The sequence below is a fragment of the Phalangium opilio genome, unplaced genomic scaffold (assembly GCF_054372755.1).
Source record: "Phalangium opilio isolate 3A_F unplaced genomic scaffold, DU_Popi_V2 ptg000662l_1, whole genome shotgun sequence".
In the NCBI taxonomy this organism is placed as follows: Eukaryota; Metazoa; Arthropoda; class Arachnida; order Opiliones; family Phalangiidae; genus Phalangium; species Phalangium opilio.
In genome coordinates, this window is record NW_028324246.1 from 589612 (window position 1) to 615481 (window position 25870).

At 37.6% G+C, this 25870-nt stretch overlaps 3 protein-coding genes, 1 long non-coding RNA gene and 2 other non-coding genes across 13 annotated transcripts in view; 3 read left to right on the forward strand and 3 right to left on the reverse strand.

The window, feature by feature from the left end:
* Positions 1-5383, reverse strand: part of Naam (Nicotinamide amidase) — an 18129-nt gene extending 12746 nt beyond the window's left edge. Inside the window, exons 1-2 of one of the 3 annotated variants that reach the window (XM_089863021.1) lie at positions 5264-5383; positions 4760-4928 (exon numbers count right to left, since the gene is read on the reverse strand). In XM_089863021.1, coding sequence (XP_089719147.1) covers positions 4760-4888 — 129 coding nt within the window. In that variant the 5' untranslated portion in view covers positions 4889-4928; positions 5264-5383. Of the gene's footprint in view, positions 1-4759; positions 4929-5017; positions 5110-5263 lie in introns of those variants that run through there. The other 2 variants (XM_089863022.1, XM_089863020.1) reach the window with 2 other exon arrangements.
* LOC149588181 (uncharacterized) lies at positions 4749-6000 on the forward strand. The gene is made up of 2 exons (XR_016380025.1): positions 4749-4874; positions 5622-6000. It is a non-coding gene; the product is annotated as an uncharacterized LOC149588181 (long non-coding RNA).
* LOC149588182 (uncharacterized) lies at positions 5512-21095 on the reverse strand. Of its 4 annotated transcripts, XM_089863016.1 has the most exons (19): positions 19307-21086; positions 15929-16018; positions 14531-14659; positions 14367-14465; positions 12169-12267; positions 11472-11558; positions 11316-11399; positions 10770-10865; positions 10592-10708; positions 9959-10078; positions 9761-9865; positions 9606-9674; positions 9093-9191; positions 8676-8735; positions 8490-8615; positions 7839-7952; positions 7671-7772; positions 7515-7595; positions 5512-5832 (listed from the first exon to the last, which is right to left on the reverse strand). In XM_089863016.1, the coding sequence occupies exons 1-19, from the start codon at positions 19325-19327 to the stop codon at positions 5611-5613; spliced, it is 1920 nt and encodes a 639-aa protein (XP_089719142.1). In that variant the 5' UTR covers positions 19328-21086; the 3' UTR covers positions 5512-5610. The 4 variants fall into 4 exon arrangements, with proteins under 4 accessions (XP_089719142.1, XP_089719144.1, XP_089719145.1 ...); XM_089863019.1 differs by lacking the exons at positions 5512-5832; positions 7515-7595 and having other exon boundaries at positions 8419-8615; positions 19307-21092; XM_089863018.1 differs by lacking the exons at positions 14531-14659; positions 15929-16018; positions 19307-21086 and having other exon boundaries at positions 5515-5832; positions 12169-12263.
* On the forward strand, positions 6257-6446 carry LOC149588183 (U2 spliceosomal RNA). The gene has a single exon (XR_016380049.1). It is a non-coding gene; the product is annotated as a U2 spliceosomal RNA (small nuclear RNA).
* On the reverse strand, positions 6860-7049 carry LOC149588184 (U2 spliceosomal RNA). The gene has a single exon (XR_016380050.1). It is a non-coding gene; the product is annotated as a U2 spliceosomal RNA (small nuclear RNA).
* On the forward strand, positions 14752-24731 carry LOC149588185 (uncharacterized). Of its 3 annotated transcripts, none has more exons than XM_089863025.1 (6): positions 14752-14779; positions 23268-23678; positions 23755-23885; positions 23955-24107; positions 24177-24350; positions 24426-24731. In XM_089863025.1, exons 2-6 carry the CDS (start codon positions 23378-23380, stop codon positions 24558-24560), a joined length of 894 nt encoding a protein of 297 aa, XP_089719151.1. In that variant the 5' UTR covers positions 14752-14779; positions 23268-23377; the 3' UTR covers positions 24561-24731. The 3 variants fall into 3 exon arrangements, with proteins under 3 accessions (XP_089719151.1, XP_089719150.1, XP_089719149.1); XM_089863024.1 differs by lacking the exon at positions 14752-14779 and adding an exon at positions 22357-23194; XM_089863023.1 differs by lacking the exon at positions 14752-14779 and having other exon boundaries at positions 22357-23678.
* The last annotated feature ends 1139 nt before the right edge of the window (positions 24732-25870 follow it).

A 25870-nucleotide genomic window follows, 5' to 3' on the forward strand; every position in this document is an offset into this window, starting at 1 on the left:
GACAGTAACGAACGTACATAATAAATGTCCTGAATGGTTGCATCTCTCTGAACATCAGTGTGGTGAAGAGAATATATTTCCTAACAGGCTTATAAGACATACGTAACGCTATAAGATAATAGCTCTTTGAAGTCTCTCAAAACTTTAGTAAATTTTAATTTAAATTCAGTCCTTTTATAGCATTCCCCTCTTCTCGCCGTAGCTAAAATAAAGTTTCCAACTGGAAAGCTCACATTACCCTAACTTAATTATACTTTTAGGCCTTAATGAGAGAAAGCCAAAATGGAAATAGAGGGTATACCGTCAAACGCAACTTTTATAGTGTTCTCTAAAGTATAACAAGGAAATTTGGATTCATATCTCTATGTTCAATAGTTCTATTTAATTTTGATAGACTTGGTTTCTATTATTATTTACACTCTATTTATGCTTAAATGTTATTTCTACTCCTATTCTTCTATGTCTACTACCTCTATTCTCCTATACGTGTCTTCTCCTATTCTACTATACGTGTCTATTTCTTCTATTCTACTAAATATGTCTATTTCTTCTATTCTACTATATATGTCTACTACTTCTACAATACATGTCTACTACTTCTACTATACATGTCTATAACTTCTACTATACATGTTTATTACTTCTACTATACATATCTACTACATCAAATATAAATGTCTACTACATCCACTATACATGTCTACTACATCCATTATAATGTCTACTACTTCCATCATACACGTCTACTACTTCTACCATACGTGTCTATTACTTCTACTATGCATGTCTACTGCATCTAACATAAATGTCTACTACATCCACTATACATGTCTACTACTTTTACTATACATATCTACTACTTATATTCAATTATACCTAAATAAAATTTTACGCAACGAAGTGGAGAGTGTTCTTTTGAATTTGTCGAACTTGTTTTAACTAGTTATCTTTTCATGAAGCGATAGCGTGCGTTTGACTCTCTTGTCGAACACTAGCTTCGCTTGGGTTTCTGTTTTCGTCAATAGTCTAGATTCGACGACGACGAAATAGCGTCTGCCAGCTTAGAATATAAAACAGCAAAAAACGTAATGCATGGGAACTATATCGCAGGCTACAGTTTCTCGCGAGTTCGCGAGTCTAAGTCTTAAGCTTAGCTTTGAGAAAAATAAAAATAAAACTTTTCTAAATTGCCTCTATTTTCAGGACGAAAATTCTACCACCCGTGCCTCAGTGGCACTCATTAAATGTTCGTGACATTTCTAAGCAATGCCCGATGTTTAATTTCGAAACGGTTTTCCATGATAATGACTATAGTTTGTTAGTTTCCAAAAGTTTTTTGTTTGTTTTTTTCGTGCAAGAAGCTATTTATGTTGATTCAGGGATAGATGCAATTTTAGATTGATTTCAAAGTGTTATCTTCGCGCTAGATTGCTTAAAAAACTCATCAATGAATTAAATATTTACCTCTTCAGTTTTATATTAATTTTTATGACAAGCAATTTTATACATTGTAAATGTAGGCCTAACGAAAGTATTATTTCTCGTTCAATCTTTACCGACTACTTTGAAATCTATATACGGAATTTATTACACAGTATCAATGCGCTTTGGTTTTCTTTCCATTGACATTTCAAGGTGACATTCGCTTTTTTTGTGTCAGTAGAAAATAAACAAGAGAAATAAAGCGTATATGGAAGTTCTTGTTCGCTACTTAAGCTAACTACAAACCATATCGTTCGTTTTTCTTTCTGAATACTAAATATGAAATAAGCAGATTTGGTTTAAAGTGTCTGTGATATCGAACCTTTAATATAATTTCTTAAATAATGGAATTTTAGGGAAGTATTTTTCGAACAATTCCTACATTTAACTTTACCCTTTACAGCCGGTGTTAAACAAAGTCCTGTTTTATACTGTATATCAATACCGTCTTAAAACTAAAACGTGGCATAGCCTCTTTTCAGTCTTATCATTAGTTCGTAAGATATGTTCTATAAGTTCGTCACTGGTTGCTGAGAGATTGTCATGTAAGTTTGTAAGATAAGTTTGTCACTGCATGGTTACTGAGAGATTGTCATGAAGTGACGTAGGTGAAACGTCATAGATTATTGTAGAGCAACGCCTGGTGAGGCGCCGTCAAAGGCTTGGTATGGACTAAATAGGAAGAAGAACTAGCTCTCATTACGAAGTATAGGTAGTGTCATACTTAAGGAACATATGTTATAAACTAATCGTCATATATTATGTCAATTTTAAAATGTATCCGAAAATATCACGAAATAGCGTTTAGGAAACATTTCTTTAAAAGTAACAGCATAAGTTCATAAGATATGTTCCATAAGTTTGTCACTGGTAATTACTGAGAGCTGCAAAAGTAACCGAGTGTAGTCAATTCTCGCTTGTCGTTCTCGAACTAGCTCCCAGTTACGAAGTATAGGAACTTATGGAATGTTTCTCATAAACTTACGGTAACAGTAATGAAAGTGACACTTCATGAATGCGTATTACACCGTTTCACGGACACTTTAGCTCCGGCTCGTGCCAAACACATTTGACCCCTTTCCCTTCTGGTCTCGTTCTTAGTTTTAACGTGACGATCACCGAGACAATTATTCTCAAGGTTCTCTCTTAGCTCAAAGCAAGCTGCTTTTCCTTATAGTGTAACTATGTGCGTGACCCAAAATTCAAGGAACGGTTGTATCGCGTATTAAAACCCATGCCCTATTGTAAGATAGAGCGAGTGACACAATAAATGTGAAATGAAAAGCTTACGGCTAACAACCGTTACGTGATGAATAATTTAACAGCTACCATACGAGCCCCGTGCAGAAGCTAGGCTTCCCTGAATACTTCAAAAGCGAGAGAGTGACTGAATAGAGAGCAATCCAATCCAAAATTTCGAACCAACTTTCCTAGTTGTGCGCGGCCAAAGGAAAGAAACGATCCAGGGGATGCGGGTCTCATAAGAGAGTCTTTAGAGACCATTTAAGTAATTACATACAGAGAAACCAACACACAGGGGTAAGGCCACCATTGGGGTATTCTCCCCCTCACCAAGAACCACCACTAGAGGCAGCGCGAGCTGGTTAGCCCCTCGGGCTCCGTCTAAGATGGTGCCCTCCACTCTTTGTGTTGGTTTCTCCGTATGTAATTTCCGAAATGGTCTATAGGGGGAGTCTTATTAATGAAAGCCTTTGAAAGGGGAAAGTAAATAAACCTAATCACAAAGCTCCTTTTACGCGCATCTCCTCCAGCATATTTTGTTAGAAGAATATGTCACGTGATCGTTTCTGGAAAAATCAGAATAGACCGTTCGAGAAGCAACACACAGGAGGGGAGGCTACCATATTAGGGTATTTCCCTCGTGGCAAGAGACAACACTATACACGGGGAGACTAGCCAACTCGCACCGCCACTAGCGGTGATTTTTAGCGCGAGGGAAAGAACCTAAGATTGAGGCCTATTTAAACTAAACTCTTATTATGGAATAGTAATGTTTAAACTTAATAATTCAATTTGGTGCGCTGGTATAACTGAGGTGTTGGTTTCGTGCAAATAGACCCGGTGTTGTCCGTCGAACGTTGGAACCTTTTTATTACTTGTCGGGCGGCCATTTTAAAACATGGCGGCAAATTGAACAACAAAAGCCATAAAGCCAGACTGTATGACATTGGGAACCAGTGTAAATAGTGAAATCGGCTGAAAGGCGCGAACGTTACTCCATAAAGAAGGTTTATTAGATTTTTGGCCGCCATTTTTCAATATGGCCGCGTATAGGAAAATCTTTTATAGCATGTGCCTACCAAGAAGTGATATCTAGTTTACTAGGGAGAAGGTATAAGATGCCAAAGTATTCGCGCGCCATAGTCCCAGTCCCCCTTTCAAAATACAAGGGGGGACGTGAAGGAAGCCGGCCTATTTCACCTCTCGGTGAAAAAACCTCCTCAGTCGGAAAATAGGTAATTTTCGTCATTCGCGTCGCGCTGACGTGAGTTTTCAAGAACCAATGAGATGCTGGTTGTAATTCAGAGGCGGGGATTAATTCCGGACCTACGTTTGGACTGGAGATAAAGCTGGAAATGTGGCGAATTTTTACCTTCTCCCCAGTAAACTAGATATCACTTCTAGTGCCTACTTTGCTACAATTTAAATTTTCAGCAAAGCGGTTTGGGTTGGACTTTCAATTATCAGTCATTTAGGTAGAACCTTTACTTATATAGATGTTGATGTTTGATGATTAAAAATATATTTTGAAATGGAAGTTTAATATTTTTACCGATTTTTTTTAAGTCATTTGAGCCTAAAAAATTTTAAAATAATGTCATCTAGTTTAACAAAACGCATATTTGTTGAACTGTTTCATTTTAATCGCTTGAGAAATTTGGATCTATTCGAGTAAACTATGCGAGTCTTCATTCGAAAATGTCATTGTATTAGAAAAACATAACGTTAGAGTAGACAAATATTTATAAATCTATTTTATAAATTTCAAACTTCCCGGCGCCCTAATGTGTTTTTTGATTTCACTTCCGGTTAGAGTGGAATTAATGATATCCCCATATACTAACGGATATATACGTGTACGTTTGCCAAGCCTTGGTAACTAGGTTAGTAGCGTGCATGCTGCGCGAAGCCTGTTTTTATATCACTGACGTTGTCAACGCCTTAGAAGTTTAGAATTAAACGTTCAAAAGGGTTGGAGTGTCTGACCCGTTTTAAAAACGTACGGTTGTTAATTAGATGGCCAGGTAATACTCACTAGGTGTTGATACGTAAGACCTTTTAGACTAGGACGTAAAATAGCAGATTGCAGTCTATATCGAAAGAGACGCGAGCTCTTTTGGCCAAGGAACGCGACGTCAGCAGCTCGGATGGTATTATACAGCATCAAAAATAACTAAACCTTTCTCGCCGTACGCTAGTGGTATCTGTAGGAAGAAATTTTAAAAAATCGTTACTTTAGTTTTAGTGTCTTTATTAAGTTAATCTTAAGAAGTATATTTCAGAAATATCTGACAATTATTATTTTTTTTATGAAATCTGGGAAAATATCTGTAGTTTTGCATAATAAATTATTATTGATTTCTGTAATTCACGCTTTGCAAGAGATTTGAAATTGGATCAATATAATTATGTATTATGTATGCAAATATAGCGAAATAATTTAACTAGATGACCCGAGAACCTTTGCTTAATAATCTGCGTCTATATAAGCGAAAGTTCTGACTGACTGACTGATAACAAGGAGGAAGTTCTCACTCACTGCTGATAATCAACTCCCTGTACCAAGGAGAATGTATAAGTGGGGAGACTCTGAGTTAGACGAAATGCAAGTAGTCCCCCCGTTCCGAAAACGGTGCTGCGCCGTTCCCCCGTTACCATGATACCCCTCACGGCAAGAGAGCGACGGCTTGTGCGTCGAAGTTACGCGCAACTGTATGTGGTATCTCCCTCGTTTTTTACCTCCCCCTTTTCAAGAACGAGTCTCCCCACTTATGCATCCTCCTTGCATTACCAAAGAAGCTCTGAAAGCTAAAAAATACATATTTTTTTATTTTTCAAACGAGATGCGTTTGTTTCTTTATTCAAAAAGGTCTTTAACAAATTGTTTTACAAAATAGTGCATTTCCAACTTTCGTCATCGGAATGATCATCGTCATCTTGGTATCTGTAATACGTGTTGTGTTCGTGACTATGAGAATTGCATCCAATATCGTAAACACCTAGACACGTTGGCTGGTTTTGCCGCCAAAAACTAAAGTCACTCGCGGAATCATTCGAATCAATTTCACTTTCTGATCCCCAAGGGTCCGGTTCTGGTCTGGAGTATTCCTGATTCGCAATAAAAATAATAAAACTGATTTACAATTGAGTGATTACAACCATTGGTGAAACGTTAAGCTTATTTTTCTAACAATAATTACGAGGTGTGAATTCCCAATTGAAAGACTAAGATTCTTTATTTATTTGAAATTAATAAATCGATCATATTTTGACTAACAGGGATGTCCTTTTCGTTTCCGCAAATTTCCGAATTTGTCTATAGAAGTAGTTGTTTAGACAATTTTGGTCATGTTTTCCGTTAAATTTAAATTATTTTTCAGTACTTTGCTTCTTTAATACCCCACGCATTAAAATAACACGACTAGAAATACAGTAAATTAGAGAATCTTATATAATTGCTTCCGCAAATTCTACATGCAGAAACCTTTCGCTTTCCAAGTTGGAATACATAAGTTTTCCCGACTAGTGCTCGGTAGCTTCTCGGCCTTTTGGCTAAGATCATGTGTAGTATCTGTTCTGATCAGCTTAATATCTGATCGGGTTCCATAGGAACTCGCGATATTAAACAGATTTTTGAAAACTGGTGGAGTCTCTGAGGCTTGCCTCATCTTCACCACGGGTCGACCTGATATTGCACTTCTTTCAGGAATGGCCCATTCTCTTAATAACCAAAAATAAATACACGACGTGATAAACATGAGAAAGAAGCCGCTGCGAAATGGAGTTATACAGTGATGCCAGACTAGGGAAATTTTGACCCCTAAAGAAGGAAACTCCATGCGGACAAATATTATATATATATATATATCAGAAGGCAGCCCTAATACTGTTTTTAGACATTTCTAAACATTATATTGTCGAAATAACTGACCCATTGTGGTCGTTGCTGTTTGTTAGCAGACGAAAATACATTCTCAAAGACAGTCGTCATGCTGGCAGCCCTGAACTAGGGAAATTTTCCAATAACGGAATTGTATAGTGTTTGCCACTCCTTCCCTCTCTCCTTCAAGCAACACCATTCCGCAGCGGCATTTTTTCCCGTTTATCACGGCAATGTATTAATTTTTGGTTATAAAGAGAATAGGCCATTGCTGAAGGAAGTGCAATATCAGGTCGACCCGTGGTGAAGTTGAGGCAAGCCCCAGAGACTCCACCAGTTTTCAAAAATGTGTTTAATATCGCGAGTTCCTATGGAACCCGATCAGATATTAAGCTGATCAGAACAGATACTACATATGATCTTAGCCAAAAGGCCGAGAAGCTACCGAGCAATAGTCGAGAAAACTTATGTATTCCAACTTGGAAAGCGAAAGGTTTCTGCATGTAGAATTTGCGGAAGCAATTATATAAGATTCTCTAATTTAATGTATTTCTAGTCGTGTTATTTTAATGTGTGGGGTATTAAAGAAGCAAAGTACTGCAAAATAATTTAATTTTAACGGAAAACATGACCAAAATTGTCTAAACAACTATTTCGGAAATTACAAACAGAGAAACCAACACACAGGGGCCAGACCGCCATTGGGGTATTCTCCCTTGTGCCAAGAAACAACGCCAGACGGAGCCCGAGTTCACAACACGCGGGGAGCTAAGCTAACCAACACGCACTGTCTCTGGAGGAGCTTCTTGGCAAGAGGGAGAATACCCCAATGGCGGTCTCACCCCTGTGAGTTGGTTTCTCTTTTTTTAATTTCCGAATTTGTTTATTCCAAATAAACGCCTTTCCTTACATTATTTCTCATTCTATCCAAAAGATCCTCCATTTTGGCAGTTCCTTGTTTCGCTCGAAAATCCAAAGGCTCGCAGCCATTCTGTGAATGAAGTAACGAAGACTTATAGGCATAGTGATAACCTTAATTAATTAATTTCTTAACATCCTCAATTACCTTGTCCAAAGTATGCTCCGAAGCCCCTTGATTTAGTAAAAGTGATCTGATTTCATCGGCGTCTGTCTGTGCGTAACAATAATGTAAAGCTGTCCGATGGTACTAATAAAATAACAAATTTAATTTCATTTTGAATTTGATGATTAAAACTACTGAATGTTATCTTACTTGATCCAGAAGACTGTCGATGGAAACCTGAGGAGGTTTGCGAGCTAGAATGAACTCGACGATATGTGGTTGATTGTGCAAAACAGCTCGATGTAAAAGTGGAAGACCATCACCCTACATAACCATGCAAAATTTAACAATAAAGGTTCAAATGAATTGAGTCATTGTAGTGTACATGGTCCTTTTACGTAGATGGTCATAGCGACAACCAGGAAATACTTTTCGTCGCAAAGGATGGGGGATTAGGGAGAATTTTTCTCATTCCGCTAGCAAGTTCGGTAGACACCGCCCTCTAATTTTCTAAATTATAATGATTTAAGTAAAAATATATATAAATTTTTCTTAAATAAAACAATTTAGTAATAGCCTAATAGGGGTATATTAATATATAAAAATAAAAAAAAAATATTGAAAAATTATACGTAATGCAATTAAAGTTGCTACTAGCCTTTCACCATTTGATGCAATCACAAATGACGCTGAACTGCGTGAGCAGATGGCGCTACAGAGAGAAGTTGCTGACTAATCCCCCTTTTTAGTTCTTACCCGTCTGACAGTTTGTGACTTATCTTTTTCTTACTTTTCATGGGAGATATAGGAGTGCGCTATGACCTCTAGCTGAAAGGACCATGGACGTTTAGACGCATGTACTTTGGGTCTACTATGCCAGGTTAAGTTTCTTTCAAAAAAATCGCCGGTTCCCTTCCACTCGCATAGCCTTTCAAATGTCTCCAGATTTCCTGATTCGGCCGCCAGGGACAACATTTTAATTTGCGTCTAAAATTGATTGATTAATGTTTAAATTACAACTGATGGTACTGGATAACACAATCTTGCCTGGTATGGTTCAATCTGAAGAAGACACTTCACGGTAGAGCCATCCAAAACATTTTCCATCTAAAATAAGTTTAAACGTACAAATTTGTTCAGATATTTGAGCTTATTATGATCAGGGATAGATGTAATTTTAGAAGCAGGAATGGAGAACGCTTTGTATTAACTTCAGTCAGACTCTTAGCCCAGTATAAAGCCCCTGCCTCCAACACCTAATTATCTTATTGGCACTTAAAGTACGTTTTGATGGCGTTGTTGAAAGGGTTGGCGAAAAATACATAATTCCTTTTTACCTCTGTCCGTCTCTTCTTTCATCCCCCCGTCCCTGTGAGGGGGTCCGGGACTTTGACGCGCGCCCAGATTACTCTGTTCTCCATTCCTGCTTCTAAAATTACATCTATCCCTGTTATTATCTTATACTTCTGTTTGGAAATCTCTAATCCCATCGTAACTCCATAGCGCCAAAATCTTCAGACGATTTGAATGAATATTTGGATTTGTAATCCATTCGAGTACCGTCTGCATTATAAGTTATTGATTTCAGTTGAATAACATTTTAAAGGGTTTATGTTTACAAATATCCACATAAAACCAGAGAACGTGTAAATAGCCACCTTGAGTTTTTATGACCTTTGTACTGGCCAATATGGCGGTGACTACCATAAGTGTAATGGTAGAGACTTACTGAGAGCTAGTTCGACAACGACAAGCGAGAATTGACTACACTCGGTTTTGTAATCCGTCTTCCTATTTAGTCTAGTCTAAGACTTTGACAGCGCATCACCAGGAGTCGCTTTACGAGACTATAGGACGTATCACCTACGTCCCTTCATGACAAACTCTCAGTAACCAGTAACAAACTTTTGGAACATATCTTATGAACTTTTATCATTGAACGTTCTCGGGTTTCACATGGATTTTGGTGTTAATTACATTGTCCATAATATTGACGTATTTCGTTAAATCTAAAAATGCCGCCAAGTCACGGGCAGTTTGATTAAACTGGAAAAATAACATCAATAATAATATTTAGTTTTTATAATTGTCCAGAATTAGTTCGAGTATACGTATTGTGAAATTAAATATACTTTGTTTCTCGATGCTAAAAGCATCGGTCCTCCTCGATCTAATATTATTTTTAAAACCTCTTCAGATACCATTTCTTCTACAGCAACTTCCAATACGGTTTTGGACTGAAAATATTGTAATATTTTTTCTATTTTTCAAAGTATGAGAGGAAAACCTAATTCCTTAATTCATAACACAAAAATTCAAAATAAAATTACTTTGTAAAGTAATTTATAAAGTAACTCTTCTTGATATGGTTTTCCCTGAGGAAGTAAAGCGTCTATTATTTCCGCTTTGACGTTTGGACGGATGGCAGTGAAGAGCACCGGTAAATCAAACTGCCAAATTGTAAAAAGATTTAGTTCGACACTGTTTACTTATTTACCCAGTCATTTTTTCAAGGATCACACCGGAATGTTAGGAATACATTCAGCTAATTAGGAATCATTACACTCTGTATCTTCTTAAATGTAACATGATTCCTCCCAGGCTCACCCTTTTTGTTTGCTCTCCTGATCATCAAACTTCAGATGGGCATCGCACCGTACAGGGTGAATTCTATAATGGTTTGGTACTAAATCTTCAACAATCAACCCACAAACCTTGATTGTCTTGACGTCGGACAAAAATCCACAAGCGCATGCGCCTTGGAAATCAAATAGTTAAGCGCTAATATAGTAATGATGAGGGAACTATTTATGGCGTATGTGATTCGATTTAGTAACCTTGTGCACTCCAAATGTAAAATGATGTTGGGAAGAATCATGTTACAATTACCAAGCTTTCTGGTACACCTCTCTTGAAAGAAGTATTATACACTTATAGCTGTATGTATTTATATTTATACGTACACCTTCTTCGTCTCTCATCATGGTATAAACTTTACATTCATTCTCGATCAATAAGCTCGTCAATCTCGGATCGCCCTTTTGAATGACGTAATATAATATCGGGGCTCCTTGATTACTCTGAGTCAAAGAATATTACAATTAGAACTAAGAAAGCTAATTAACAACTGCCATTTCCAACCATGTTCCTTATATCTAGCTGAAGCCTTGATTTAGATTCTCTCACTAATTTATGGACGGCTTCGCTGTTTCCAGCTAACACGTGATGAACTAATTTCTTGAAATAATAATAAAAAAACACATTAAACAAGTTTTTTTTTAATGCCGTTCTATTGTGTTTCACCAGGGATAGATGTAATTTTAGAAGTAGGAATGGAGAACAGAGTAATCTGGGCGCGAGTCAAAGTCCCGGACCCCCTTCTCCGGGACGGGGGGTATGGTATGAAAGAAGAGGCGGGTCATAGCGACAGAGGTAAAAACTACGTATTTTTCGCCGTCCCGTCAGCAACGTCATCAAAACGTAGTTTAAGTGAGCCAATAAGATAATTTAAAATTTTCGTTAGGTGGTGAAGAGAGGGGCTCTATACTGGACTATGAGCCGGACTAAAGTAATGGCTAACGGTTCTCTATTCCTGCTTCTAAAATTAATTGGATCCCTGGTTTCGCTTTGCTTTTGGAATTCAAGTATTTCTAGTTAGAGTCAAATACTTTTACGCTGATAACGAACCATTGTTTCCTGAATTCCCAAAATAAGGCTAATAATTTCTTCATGTCCTGTTTCCAGGGCAGCTTCGCATAGTGTTTTTCCATCCTTAAAAATGTTTTATATTTACAGTTAGTAAGTGTTGCAAAAACGCCAAAGATTATATTTTATTTAACCTACTTTAACAAGATCCGCTTTGCACCATAAATTCGTTAATCTTCGAACATTGGCTATACTATTAGAAACAACAGCTTGCCATAATCCTGGCTAAAGAAGTATGAATATTTTAGTTTGTTAGAGTAGTGATCGGGACGTTTGAGTTAAAAGATGAAGACGTAACAACAGTCCATGGCGGTACAGAAAGTAAGGAAGTCCGGATAGTGCAAACCAATGAGTGATTCACGTTTCCCTTGAGCATAAGTTTATAAGATATGCTCCATAAGTATGACACTTCCCATACTTCGTAATGCTAGAGACTTACAGCTCGAGCTAGTTCGAGAACGACAAACGAGAATTGACTACACTCGGTCGGTTTTTGCAGTCCATCTTCCTATTAAGTCTGTACTAAACCTTTAACAGCGTCTCAATAGGCGTCCCTTTACGAAAATCTATGACCTACGTCACTTCATGACAAGCTCCAGTTTGTAACCAGTGACAAACTTATGGAACATATCTTATGAACTTATGGTTACATCGAGATGGTCTATTCATCTCTGAAATAGGTCTGTTCATTCCACTAATGGCGTAGGACAGTAATCTATTAGTTGTATCAAACACCGGGGGGGGGTGGCTAACGGAGAAAGGGAGAGATTGATTGCGCTTTGTTGTTACGCCCAGAGACATTACGTAGAACATTAGCTCAATGGCGACAACTCACGCTATATCTATTAAAAACTTCAAGAACTTCGTCCAACTCATCATCCGGGTCATCTTCCATCTCCCAAGACGAGAGCTTTTCTAGAACTGTTTCCCCTGTCTTGGGAAAATTGCCATTTAAAGACTTTAATTAAAAAACCAAGATATTATAGGACGTTACGATGTTTGATGACCATTAAATGTTATATTGCTTGTAAATATAATTAACCAAACTGGTGACATAAAATGCGTTATATGCCTATCCTATATGCCTCGAACCATAGCCTCTAGTATTGGTAATAGATCCTAGCACTAGTGAACAAATTTGAGGATTTATGCCGCTTCTATCGCGCCTACACTAGAGAGAAAAAATTGGTCGAGTTCCAAAAAAAGTTCCTACCCCTTCCCCTCAACCTATAGCCGCGGACACGGTCGTCTACCACCGCGAGCGTCTCACGTTTTGGAGGGAAAATTGAGAAACCGCTACCAGAGGGCCAACCGTTGGTGTGTTATCAAGAATATTCACTTTCACGGCTCGCCAAGTGAAGAATTTGATTATCTCGATACTTCTTTAGTCCCTTATCTTACTTCTGGCAGTATGGAATTAACATGAAAGATATGGGGGAACAATGATTTCTTTTAGTTTATGGATTCCTGGTGATGGTAATATACGTGACGAGAGTGGGTTGTTATTTAACAGATCTCGTCCGACCTTGACAGCGAAGTTTCGAAGGTCAAATCTTTACTATCTCTCAGAAACCGGACCACTCACTCTTTTGATTGATTTTCAATTTACGGTAGACAGCCTTCGTTAACATTGTCATGTAAAAATATTTTGGCTAAATTTGATGTACTTTAGTAAATGAAGAAAACCGCCCCAATATAAAAATGCAAAGAATTTGGGTCTGTAATCCGACAAGCGAGTTATAAATCCATTAACTCAATACAGTAGTATCTCGGACAGTTTTTACATCTAAGTTTGCTTCATAGTGGAAGTATGGCGGATGAATATTTAATGACACTTTCTCATTGTAAAGGAAATTCCAATATGGTACGAGCACGTACCATAATACAGCGAGCTTTGCGAAATTGCGAACTAAATTATATAGTGAGGGTACATCGATTTGTTTCTAAGCTCCTTTGATAGAGTCCATCTCAGTTGTAGGATCAATTAGATCAAAGCTAGAGAGGTAAGAAAAATTGGAGACTAAATTTTAAGAAATCGGGGTTTACACTGTACTGAATACTGATCATGGTCTTGGTAGACTAAATATTTCGCTACGAAGGCATAAAACGTTTTTTACCGTAAATCTCTTTAATGTGGGGATGGAACTCATCTGAGAAAAATAATGGACCTTTTACAAATACAAGGCTTAACTTGATAAAAAAAATTGTAGTCCCTGGATATACGAATATGCATTCGATTAATATCAATTTTCCCAATAAGTAGGGAACATTTTTTCCGCGTTAGTTTATCAATATTTTAGATTGATTAAAGATAGCCAGACTGATGTTCGATTTTAAACAGGTATATTCAATCCTTACATCTCAGAAGTCTAATTCCCATGTTATTCTTATTTATTCTCGCTTTTAAAATTATATGATGAGTTATATTCACTCCACGCTTAATCATCCTTGATTTTACGCTTTATAACATGTGCATACAATATATCCATGTTCACATACAGATGAACGGGAAACCGGTTCGAATTAAGCGATTCGAAAACGCTTCCAAAGTTAAGTGTGAACGAAAGTGATACCAAGGATGATGAGGGCCCGACGGGAGGATGTGAAATCTGAGGAAAATGGGCGGGCTAACTGTGGAACTGTTTAGGTCCGGTGCGACGCTAGAAATGGGGGAGGAATACTCGGAAAAATGGAGGGCGGTCAGCGTGATTCGTCTGAAGTAGACTGCCCGCCATTTTTCCGAGTATTCCTCCCCCATTTCTAGCGTCGCACCGGACCTAAACTGTTCCACAGTTAGCGCGCCTATTTCTCTCAGACTTCCCCTACTCCCCCATCATCCTTACTGATACTTCAGAGTTTGAATTTTTTTTAACGAACCAACTTAAAGCGAATTTGGAGCGGCTATTTTCTTAAAATTTTTTCTCCCTGCTTAAAACACCCAGGGCAATACTACGTAGCATAGGTATTTTTTTTTTTTTGAAAATTTCGACGTATCTGAAATAAAAGTTTGAGTAGACAAATATAAGTACTTACACTTGTTTGTAAATGCATATCAGCACCGCACTGCAAGAGGACATCACATAATAAGGCGTTTTTCCGCATAGCAGCGATTTCAAGAGCCGTGCACCCTAACTAATTAAAAATTACACGGTTATTCATGGTTTAACATGAAATGAAGTTATTGTAGTATAACTTACATCGTCCACGGCGTCAATATTTGTTCCATAATCACACAAAACGTAAACCATTTCCTTTTGGGCTAATAATTTATTTTCGTACCCAGTTGTATCACAAATTACTGACAAGTGTAGTAGAGATTGCCCATTCTGAAATGGTAAACGAAGTAATTGTCACTTTTGATAAACCAAAAAAAATGGAGTTTCGAAAATTTATTTTTAATTTGTGATATGCAGGGTGTTTCTGATAAGATCTATCATTAATTAAGGGTTTGTTCTTTGGGTGATTTTGAGTTGAAAATGTTTTATGACATTTTTGCAGTCCGGGTCACTGATTTCGATTTATGATTTGACGGGTGTTTTAGGGATTACCCCTTAATTAAATTAGAAATCATTGTCTTTCAGTTACTTAATTAAATTTAAAGGGTCGTCAGTAAAATACTCCAAACATAACTTGAAAACTGTGGCCCGGACAGCAAAATGTCAGAAACACCCTGTATAGGGTATAAATGTGACGCTTTTCAAAATGAAATTACTGTCCAATTTATGAAACTAAAAATGTCCACGACAAAATTGACAGATTTTTTGTAAATCGTTTGTGACATTTAATTAAAAAAAATTTCAACGCAATGATTTAAGAAGTTTAAAATTTAGGTCGAGGAGCTGATTAATCATTTTAAAACGCCCTAAAAAACCTATTTCATTCAAATGTCGATGAAACAAAGTCGTCTAAATCAAATAGTCTGATTGGGCCACGAATTAATAATTGCGTTAGGATTATGCCTATTATTATTGCGCGCAGAGAAAAGGAAACAAATTATAGATCGATGGTTTTGACTTCCGCCCGTAAGTTTTCTAGACACACCCATTGTCATTATAAATAGCACCAGAAATACTTTGTTTTTACGTAGAGAGTTTTTCTTCCGTCTAGCAAAAATATTATTTTTATTTCGAGGTGAAATGACGGAAAAGGCTGTGGCTTAATACATCATCCGCAGATCCGCTATACTTGCTATTTTGAATAATTTAGTCGACAGAAACCCCCGAATTTATGTACCATGCCGTGCTTAAATTGGTGCCAATAACTTCTCTTTTACATAACTGTAAAAAGTGACTTGGTCATGTTGTAATGAAGGATTTAAAAATAAGCTCATTTCAATTCAATTCAATAACCTTGCGTTTATTGGCTATCAATGATCTGTAGATGGCAAAGATCAATTGTTGGTATAAGCTTTGCCCATTTCGGAAACATATTTTGGTTTGGCTTCCAATACGGTTTAACTCAAGATTGCATTGGAATTTTGGGAAGATAACATTAAATGGGCAGTAATCATTTCACTAACATATTGGTCTTTAAATGTTACTCCGGCCTGATATGAATAAACATTAAAATTGAAAAAATGACTGACAATACAGTACCTGATTTATTGCCGAAGCATCAGCACCTTTTTCAATCAGGCTTTTTGCTAGTTTAGGATCTAAGGCAATAACCGCAGCACGTAAACAACCCTGTAAAGAGATATAATTACACTATATATTTTTATTAGTAATAACTCATTAAACTTATGGCTGTTGAATTTCATATACACATTCTCTGTCAACAATATCTGAAACAGACCCTTTCCAAATTCGGGGCTAAAATATAGTTTGGCCAAGAAGCGATATCTAGTTTACTAGGGAGAAGTTCAAATTCGCCACACTTCTAGCTTTCGCTACAGTCCAAACGTAGGTCCGGAGATAATCCCCGCCTCTAAATTACAACGAGCATCTCATTGGTTCTTGAAAACTTACGTCAGCGCGACGCGAATGACGAAAATTACCTATTTTCCGACTGAGGATAGGCGAAATAGCCCTGCCTCCCTTTACGTCCCCCCTTGTATTTTGAAAGGGGGACTGGGACTATGGCACGCGAATACTTAGGCATCTTATACCTTCTCCCTAGTAAACTAGATATCGCTTCTTGGTCTGGCGTTTGACCGGTGTCTGGGTTTCAAGAAGTTAGATATGGCTTCAAACAAAAGAACTTTTGTGGACTGGTGACGTGTAGCCCTATCTACCGTCTTTGGGCCAACATACCGGATGTTCCGTCTTAACCCTATATCATGCAGACGATATTGCGTACCCCCATTTTGAAAAGCGCCTTTCATGGTCTAGAAATATGACACTGTGGCATTGCTCCGAGGGGCCAATCACTTTGTGTAATCGGTGTACACGATGTACTTTTGCCTGCACTAAAGCGATCTTTAAAAACATTACCATTTAGAATACTAAAATGATTACACCTAACCCGAAATCGATGTAAAGAGAATTTGAGAGTGATTAGCCCCTCGCTTTGCTCGCTCGGAGAAAGAAAAACAATGAAATAAACTTCGTACATGACAGAAAGGAACAATTTTCTAAATTAAGAAAAAGAGATATGGCTTTTGCTAATCGATAAAGTCCGTGGAGCTGGTTTACCGAAATCAAGATAAAACCCTAACCCAGAAGAGCTAGTTGATAGAACGACGCGGTTTTTGCTGTCTCGCAAAGTATTTATGAAGAGACCATTTATATTCCGAGATATTTTACTGTTTACTATTTATTTTTTTCAAATTAAAAATTATTTTAGTTAACGTTAAATGCGCGGCTCTGAAATATTCAGTTTTCATATAAAATTAACCAATATTCAAAGGAGTGTTTTTCATTAAAAGTTGGTTTATCTATAGTAGCAGAAGTGGTATGATACTAGAAGTATTGAGCTAACCAAATTCTTCACTCGGCATTAGTGAAAAGACTTGATAAAACACAAACGGTTGGCCCTCTAGTGGCGGTTTCAGAATTTTCCCTCCTAAACGTGAGACGCTCGCGGTGGTAGACGGCCGAACTAGATTCAAGAGCCGGGTCCGTGTTTCGCCGCTTTAGGTTGAGGGGAAGGGGGTAAGAAATGTTTTTGGAACTCGACCAATTTTTTTCTCTCCGCGATGGAAGCGGTGGCATAAAATCCTCAAATTTGTTCACTAGTGCCAGGATCTACTATCAATGCTAGAGCCCTTCACTTCTAGTCTCATACCACTTCTGATAGTAGGTATAGAGATGTGAAATCACCTTAAATTTATCGATTCAAATTTGGAATAAACCGTTTGGTCAGTAGGCCTACTTATTTTCTAGTAATTTGAATACGGTAAGAGTCTATCCCCAAAGATTCTGTGACGCCATAAATAATAATCTTTAACATAAATTATTTTGTATTGCTTGTAATATACCAAATTAAAATTACGGTATACTTTTAAGTTGGCCGGTAATATACCGACTGACGTCTCTAAACAAATACATGATCCAACGTACGCATTTTCATTAATCAAATTACAACAAGGTATACCTATTTTTTACTGGGTCTTTATTTAGGGCAGAAACATTCGGGAAGGCAATTTTGCTAAAATTTGTCAAATTTATGAAGAGTATGTATCACTTTAAACAATTGGATGTTGGCAGATAATGTTATTTAAACATCGTAAACAATGGGATTTTGGCAGATAATGTTATTGGTAAAAGCACGTATAATGCAATCTGTAGATTGATGACACCCACCATCAAAAAATGGACGTTCAAATTTTATTGCAATGATTTAAGTCAGAAATGAGAGAAAAATACTTTTTTAGCCACATCGTATGATGAACATCTACGATGTGGCTATTAGTTTCACCTGCTCTGTTGTGGTCGTAGGCGTCGTGCCCAGAGTAAAGCTTTTGGCAGTATAAAATGTTTTCGTTCGTCATTGAAGTGAGAGGATTGTGGTGATGTGATATTTTTCGTTCGTGTATTATAAAGGAAGGGGATTATAATAGTAAGTCTAATCATGGCATTTAATTGTACTAGTAAGTTTAAGCATTGTGAACTTGATTATACGTTTGCTCGATATATTTAAAGCGAGAGAGAGAGGATTGTGGTATTACCTTAATTTAAATGGAAGCTGTCCTATTCCCTTTCAAATGTCTCTTACCCGTTGACAATAAGGATTTCGCACTTTCAATACCTCTCCCCTATTTCAACATTCATAGAAATCGTGGGGAATTTTAAAATACAATAGCAAGTAAATACTGACGTTATTTTTAGAATGGTCTTAAGACGGTGTTTATTATTAAAAGTTACGTGTATTTCTCCAGAAATCGAGAATTCTAAAAGCAACAGAAAGTATATAGTACCCTGTGGTGCATCGAAATGTTACTCAGGTTTTTTGTTTGTGACGCACTATTACAATTATAGCATAAATAAATTACGGGTAATCATTTTAGTACTGTTAAGCTTCGCAACGAGGGGCTACTTACTCACGTTTTCTGTTTGTGTCACACTAATACATTTATAGCAGAATCAAGTCTTGAAGGGTATGTCCATAACTCTAATAGCTTAAATAGACTAGATATGGTATGCGTACAACTTGAACCGCATCTCACAACGTCTATTTCGAAATGAATTGCATTTATTATTCCTACTTTTGAAAATAAGTTTGGGGCACTCGTCCACCTTAAGGCCACTAAAAGCCAATTCAAACGGAAATGTTTGTTATACTTAAAACAACTACTTTCCACTCTGAGCTTCGCACGACAAATGCGTCATTTCGATTTCGACATGGGGTGACCTTTGACCTTAAATATCTCAGGCAACACATGAAATTTTTGAATTTTGGCCTTCAATTAGGTTCTTAACCGATCATAAAATTAACTAAACTAAAATATAGCGTTTGCAACAATTCCACAGTTGATCTGACCTCATAACATCTATTCATGCAAAAACTAGCTCGCTAAGTAAACACAGTTTTACCTGTAACATATCATTGTCCATATTGAAAAATATATCTTTAGAGTTGCTTATATGAACCTCTCGGCGACTCGTGCCAGGGTATCAGCATGGCTTTATCACGCTCTTTTCCAGATATCTCGCTATAAGAGAGATGCGCTCTGTGTAATTTCCTCCCAGGAAGAATCTTCTATCAGGTCCTCGACCGCTTGGAAACCGGAAGAGGAATGCTTCCGTTTTTAGCACCTGTGCTCGCTCCGAGAAGATCTATCTCGAAGGCCTGCAATGGCGGAATGAAAAGCTGAGGACTGAAGCTTGGAGTCCTGTCAGTTCACTTTGCCCTAGCCGATCGATGAGCGAGACGACTCGTAGACGGCGAAACTCGCGTTCTACATTACGCATGCACCGTTAAGTATCGGTCAAAAGGAGCAACTGACGAAAACTCTTGTTATATCGCTCTTCCAGGCCTCGACTATAGCTTGGGGCCCTCCAGCATAGAAGCTTCTCGGACCTATTAAGTCGAACTTCTTTAAGGCCCATTCCTATGATAGGCTGTAGGTGAGACTATTATAAAGTAACCCAAAAGTTGCGTTATTGAAGCGAAGAGTTAGGGATGTTTCTTCGTATTTACTAGAATCTGACACTGTTTCCTCAGAAACTACAAAACTAATTCAAATGAAATGAAATGTTAAAGAGGATAAAAAATATGTAATGTGTATTTAATGAGGGTGAAGGGACAAACATTTAAAGTCAGAAGTAACATAAGCCGCCTCATACAATGATTCTCAATACGTACGTTTTGTTTCGCAGCTGTATTTAGCAAGTTGCTAAAGGTCAAATGTTAGGTTTTGTTAGGTACAAAATAACCGATAGCATTACATTTAAATTTGCTTCAGTTTAGAGATCCCCAAAGATTTACCTATATCAAAAGTATATAGATATAAAAACAAAAAGTAAACTTCCTTGAAACTTGTTCGCGCCTTGTAGTATGAGAAGCCCTCCTTTATCCCAGAATAGCGACGACGCCCTTCTGCGTATGATTACCTTCCCGATCGTGGCACAGGGATCAAGCCGTGAATAGGCTCATAAATTAGTAGTTGCTAGCTCTAGTACCAAAAACTAACGTATCATCATGTACTACTTTCTTTAAACCTATGACGCCAAGAAGCTCTTCCCTGATTGGTCAGTTCCTGTAGGCGGTTGAGCGAAGGGTAGTTAGCTTCTCAGTTTACATGTCGACAAAAGTCAGGGAATTGTTAATGAAGTATACTTTTTGTTTTTATATCTATACACTTTTGCCCATAGATACAGTTGTGGTTAGTGAACATCGCAACAATGAAATTAATAATAATTCTTTAAGGAAATGAAACTATACTAGTTAACGGTTCTAAAGACTGGGTTTTTGGGGTTGGTATAGGCCTACTTAATCGATAAAAAGTAGGAGTGTAAAACCGTAGACCAGAGTGAAAATCTATTATTAAAATAGGGAAGAAAAGGGTTGATACAAACGTACCTTTCAGGTAAAAATTGACCAAGGTGATAATAGTATTATTCTGGACTTACCAATCTTGTTTTATAATTTTTCTCTTCCCAGAGAAAATAAATTGGATTGGAAGGATTTTTGCCCGTAAGCCTTCTTACAAGTCAGCCAATTTCTTTCCTGGATTTCTTCGAATCCCTCTGAAAATTGCTGAATGTAGCTGTTTGCAAAAATGATTACGACTATTTACATTTGAACTACCTAAATCTTCTTCTTCGATAAGAATAAATTAGATCAGACAGATTGATTCACGAAGATATTCGCGAAATCAAGACTGTTCGAATACAATTACAACATGATTACAATCATGATATAGAAATCATCATCTTTTACGCGTTATATTTTCACGGTGTTCGCCTATAGCTTGTTTATTCTCTACTGGCCTCTCAAGTAGGCCACTACTGACGCCTACTTGAGCGGCCAGTGTAATAGTCCATGGTTCCATTTAGCTTGTTTATTCTCTACTGGCCTCTCAAGTAGGCCACTACTGACGCCTACTTGAGCGGCCAGTGTAATAGTCCATGGTTCCATTTAGCTTGTTTATTCTCTACTGGCCTCTCAAGTAGGCCACTACTGACGCCTACTTGAGCGGCCAGTGTAATAGTCCATGGTTCCATTTAGCTTGTTTATTCTCTACTGGCCTCTCAAGTAGGCCACTACTGACGCCTACTTGAGCGGCCAGTGTAATAGTCCATGGTTCCATTTAGCTTGTTTATTCTCTACTGGCCTCTCAAGTAGGCCACTACTGACGCCTACTTGAGCGGCCAGTGTAATAGTCCATGGTTCCATTTAGCTTGTTTATTCTCTACTGGCCTCTCAAGTAGGCCACTACTGACGCCTACTTGAGCGGCCAGTGTAATAGTCCATGGTTCCATTTAGCTTGTTTATTCTCTACTGGCCTCTCAAGTAGGCCACTACTGACGCCTACTTGAGCGGCCAGTGTAATAGTCCATGGTTCCATTTAGCTTGTTTATTCTCTACTGGCCTCTCAAGTAGGCCACTACTGACGCCTACTTGAGCGGCCAGTGTAATAGTCCATGGTTCCATTTAGCTTGTTTATTCTCTACTGGCCTCTCAAGTAGGCCACTACTGACGCCTACTTGAGCGGCCAGTGTAATAGTCCATGGTTCCATTTAGCTTGTTTATTCTCTACTGGCCTCTCAAGTAGGCCACTACTGACGCCTACTTGAGCGGCCAGTGTAATAGTCCATGGTTCCATTTAGCTTGTTTATTCTCTACTGGCCTCTCAAGTAGGCCACTACTGACGCCTACTTGAGCGGCCAGTGTAATAGTCCATGGTTCCATTTAGCTTGTTTATTCTCTACTGGCCTCTCAAGTAGGCCACTACTGACGCCTACTTGAGCGGCCAGTGTAATAGTCCATGGTTCCATTTAGCTTGTTTATTCTCTACTGGCCTCTCATAACAGCAATGCGTGCATAATTTTAACTGATGAAGTAGGCAAGATGTCTTTTTGCATGACACAATATGCTCAGCGTATATTAATTATAATAATAACAATAGAGGTTAAATTATTTGCTGTCCCTAAATAGACATTTTCAAAAACTACGATTTGATCTGGTCTGTCTTGGTTCCCGCAGATTAGGTTAAGTTATATACGAAAAAACCTATTATTTTCAGTTCCCAACTTATACGAGAGATACAACAGAATCCTTTCAATGCATGATACCCCTGCTTTTTTCTATCCAACCACAAAAATCTATTAGTTTTAACATAAAATTTTAAGATATTTTCCCTACTACCTATACTTTGTAATGCCAGAAACTTAATGAGAGCAGTTTTGAGAACGACAAGCGAGATTTGACTACACGCGGTTTTTCAGTCAATCTTCCTATTTAGTCTGTACTAAGTCTTTGACAGCGCCTTACCAGTCGTCGCTTTACGAGAATCAATGACGTTTCACCCACGTCAATTCATGACATGCTCTCAGTAACCAGTGACAAACCTATGGAACATATCTTATGAACTTATGCTATCACCCTTTAGCGGAAACTTGATGTGTTCAACATTTATTTTCTCAAACAATAGGGCTTCTGACACTACTCGGTCTATAAATATTCCACTATGATATAGTTCAGTTAACTCTTCGTTATTGAGAAAACCACCGAGCCTCTATAACGGAAATATGGAAATGAGCAAAACATATGTAGCGTCCCCCCCCCCGTTTCAAAAATGATAATTTATTATCTTCCGGTCACCATTGGTGAACTTAAAAATTTGAGTGAATTGATATTTTTTTAGGAAAGTGGTAATGTAAACAGTATCAATTTTGCCAGCAAAAAAATACGTAAAAAAAAACAAACTTTCCAAGAGCAACTGATCCCTGTTATCATTATATAAACAATAAACACACGTATTTTCATTTACAAAGTTAAAATTCTTTCGCGAACCCAGTTCTTTCTTTTTTGTAATAATGCTATTCTTAGATCCTCCTTCACCAATCCGCGAAGATCAGGAATCATTGGTATCGGCCTCTGGGTATTTGGCAGATCAGGAAACCGTCGATGACACAGTAGAGGACGAATCCCGAAACAACATGACGTATGAACTCATTGACGACAGCAGATACGATATCCTGTCCTACCTTCCTCAAAACAGGACCGTAGGGAAGATTTTCAGTTTTTGCCAGTATCTTCCTGGTAGCCGTAGAGTTCATAACGTGGTTAATAAAGTCTTCAACGTCACCATGAGTACCATCGAGGACACGGGCGTCTTGAATTCTGGAAGAAGTTTCATAAGCAGTGCGGTTTCTAGTGTATCAAATGTCAGATCTACGATGCAAGTTCACATTAGGGAACCCGTCGATAATTTCCAAGCGTCTGCGATAAATTTTTTGTGTACAAAGTTTTGTTAGCTTGTATGGTTTCAATTTTTTTAAAAGTTATTAATCTAACTTTAATTCTTTTTCTTCAGATGAATCCAATCAAAGTGAACATGGTTCAAACTTGGTTATATACAATGAGCTTCGCTACTCTCTAATGAAGAAACCGTTGCTGATGACACTGAAAATACTTGGGAGGGTCCAATACGCCTTGTACATACATGTAATTGCGTAGAATGATCTACTTCTATAAAACCGCACCGCACTAATTACGTTTCTTTTCTAATTACAGTTAAAATTTCTACGGCGTTCTCGTCGGAACCTCAAGTTCATGATAAAAGGTAACTGGTATCAAAGGCCAACACTGGAAACCATTGATGAACATAAAGATGAAGTGGAACTGGATGAAACTACGCAGCAACCTAATCCAAAGCAGCCCCGTTACGTAAGTCTTGTTAACCTAACCACAGGACATTAGACCTAGGTTGTTATACAATTAATACTATGCTCTTAGGATTTGCCAGTTCCTAACAGCATTACCGATGGTGTCAATCAGATTTATAATTTGTTTGTCGGCCCAGTAACCCCTGATAGATATAGATTCACAAGTCCGAACTATGTCAAAAAATTGCTGTTACAAAATCCAGACGATTCGTACCATTCATCCCAGGACCATGATTACGATCCGGTAATATTTCTATTCGTCTTTAGCGGTAATGTTATTTCGTTAGTCTATGTATTTAACTGATAAACTGTTCTTAAGGATTTGTCTATGTCCCCGCTTGAGGAATCTTACTCTACCATCTCGTATACTGATTCGTCAATGAATGAGACGGAGTTGCTTGAGGAGTTAAAGGACATAAAGGCAGAAACTTTAACCAATAATGAAATAGCGTAAAGACTGCTAATAGAAGCGTTTGTAGTTACTGATTTATTTTAACTTGTCTGTTTTGCTTGTATTAGCGTTTTAGAATGTAATTTAAAAGGTTTTGTTCGTCAGTGTGTAAATTTCATTAATTTTTTTCTACTTGATTGAAAATAAAGTATTTTAAATATTAATTAAGACTAAGTCTTTGGTTTGTTTTATTGACCCTATGCACTTAACCATTACTTGATTGAGATTTTTTATCTTGCTGTGGAGACCCTAATATGCTGGCTAATCTTCTTACCTCACCCAATTTCAAAAATCTCCCAATTGTCGGACACTCAATTTTCAGTTGTCCAATTTGTCGTGCTCCCAATTGCCTTTCACCCAGTTGTCGTACCCCGTCTCCCGCGAGTATTAAATTTAACACCCATTTCTCATGTTATTGTGGCACTCTTTAGCCACTGTCTAGCCTTAGATCATTGTTGGGTGCTGTACAACCTTAGCACGTCAGAAACCACGCGGGCAATTGCCAAATTATATTTGTCCTTGTTTCAGGGGTAACTTGCAGCAAATTTTTGCGTTTTCTAGGGATCAAGCAAGGAATTTCTTTACTATTTTTCCATTTTTCCGCAAATTTTTACGAAAAGGAAAGCCTTTGTTTAAGAAACTAACGTTTGTTACTATATTCAAGTTCAATATTACGGCTCTTTAGGCTTAACCATGAAACTAAAATGTTACGAGTCTAGAATAAGGGGGTTCCTTAATAGACTTAATAGCTTGGAGCTTGCGGACCCGACGGTCCCAACCTTGATGAACTGCTGAGCCAAACGACTTCTAAAAACTTCCCCATGTACTGCCATAGAGAATATACAGAGAACCTGCTAAACTGTATTATCGTAGACAAGGTCACTTATTGGCTAATGGAAAGCAATCAAGTACAAAGACTTGAACATTGGGGAATTTATATTTGACATGATATGATAAAAATTTGACAACAGAGAAAAAACTTGATCTTTGGGTAAATTTAAACCATATTAAAATCCATATTAATACCTACGTGTGTATTGGTATTTGAAATTTAAGCTTGATTGTAAATACAAAATCATTATCGCGCAAACGCTTTGAACCATTGAACCGGCAATTAGAAATAGGAATTTCGTCTATAAGATTAGCGACGTTCTCGAAAATATTTCTCCGATCCATCTAATCTATTCGAGCTAGCAATGGAGGATGTACAAGAGTTGAACTACGCCACCAAACAGGCATGAACGCTAAGATTGTACAAGTTCTCTCCTTTCCAATACGAACTCGGTAGCGGATTCTTTTTTAACCAATTCATT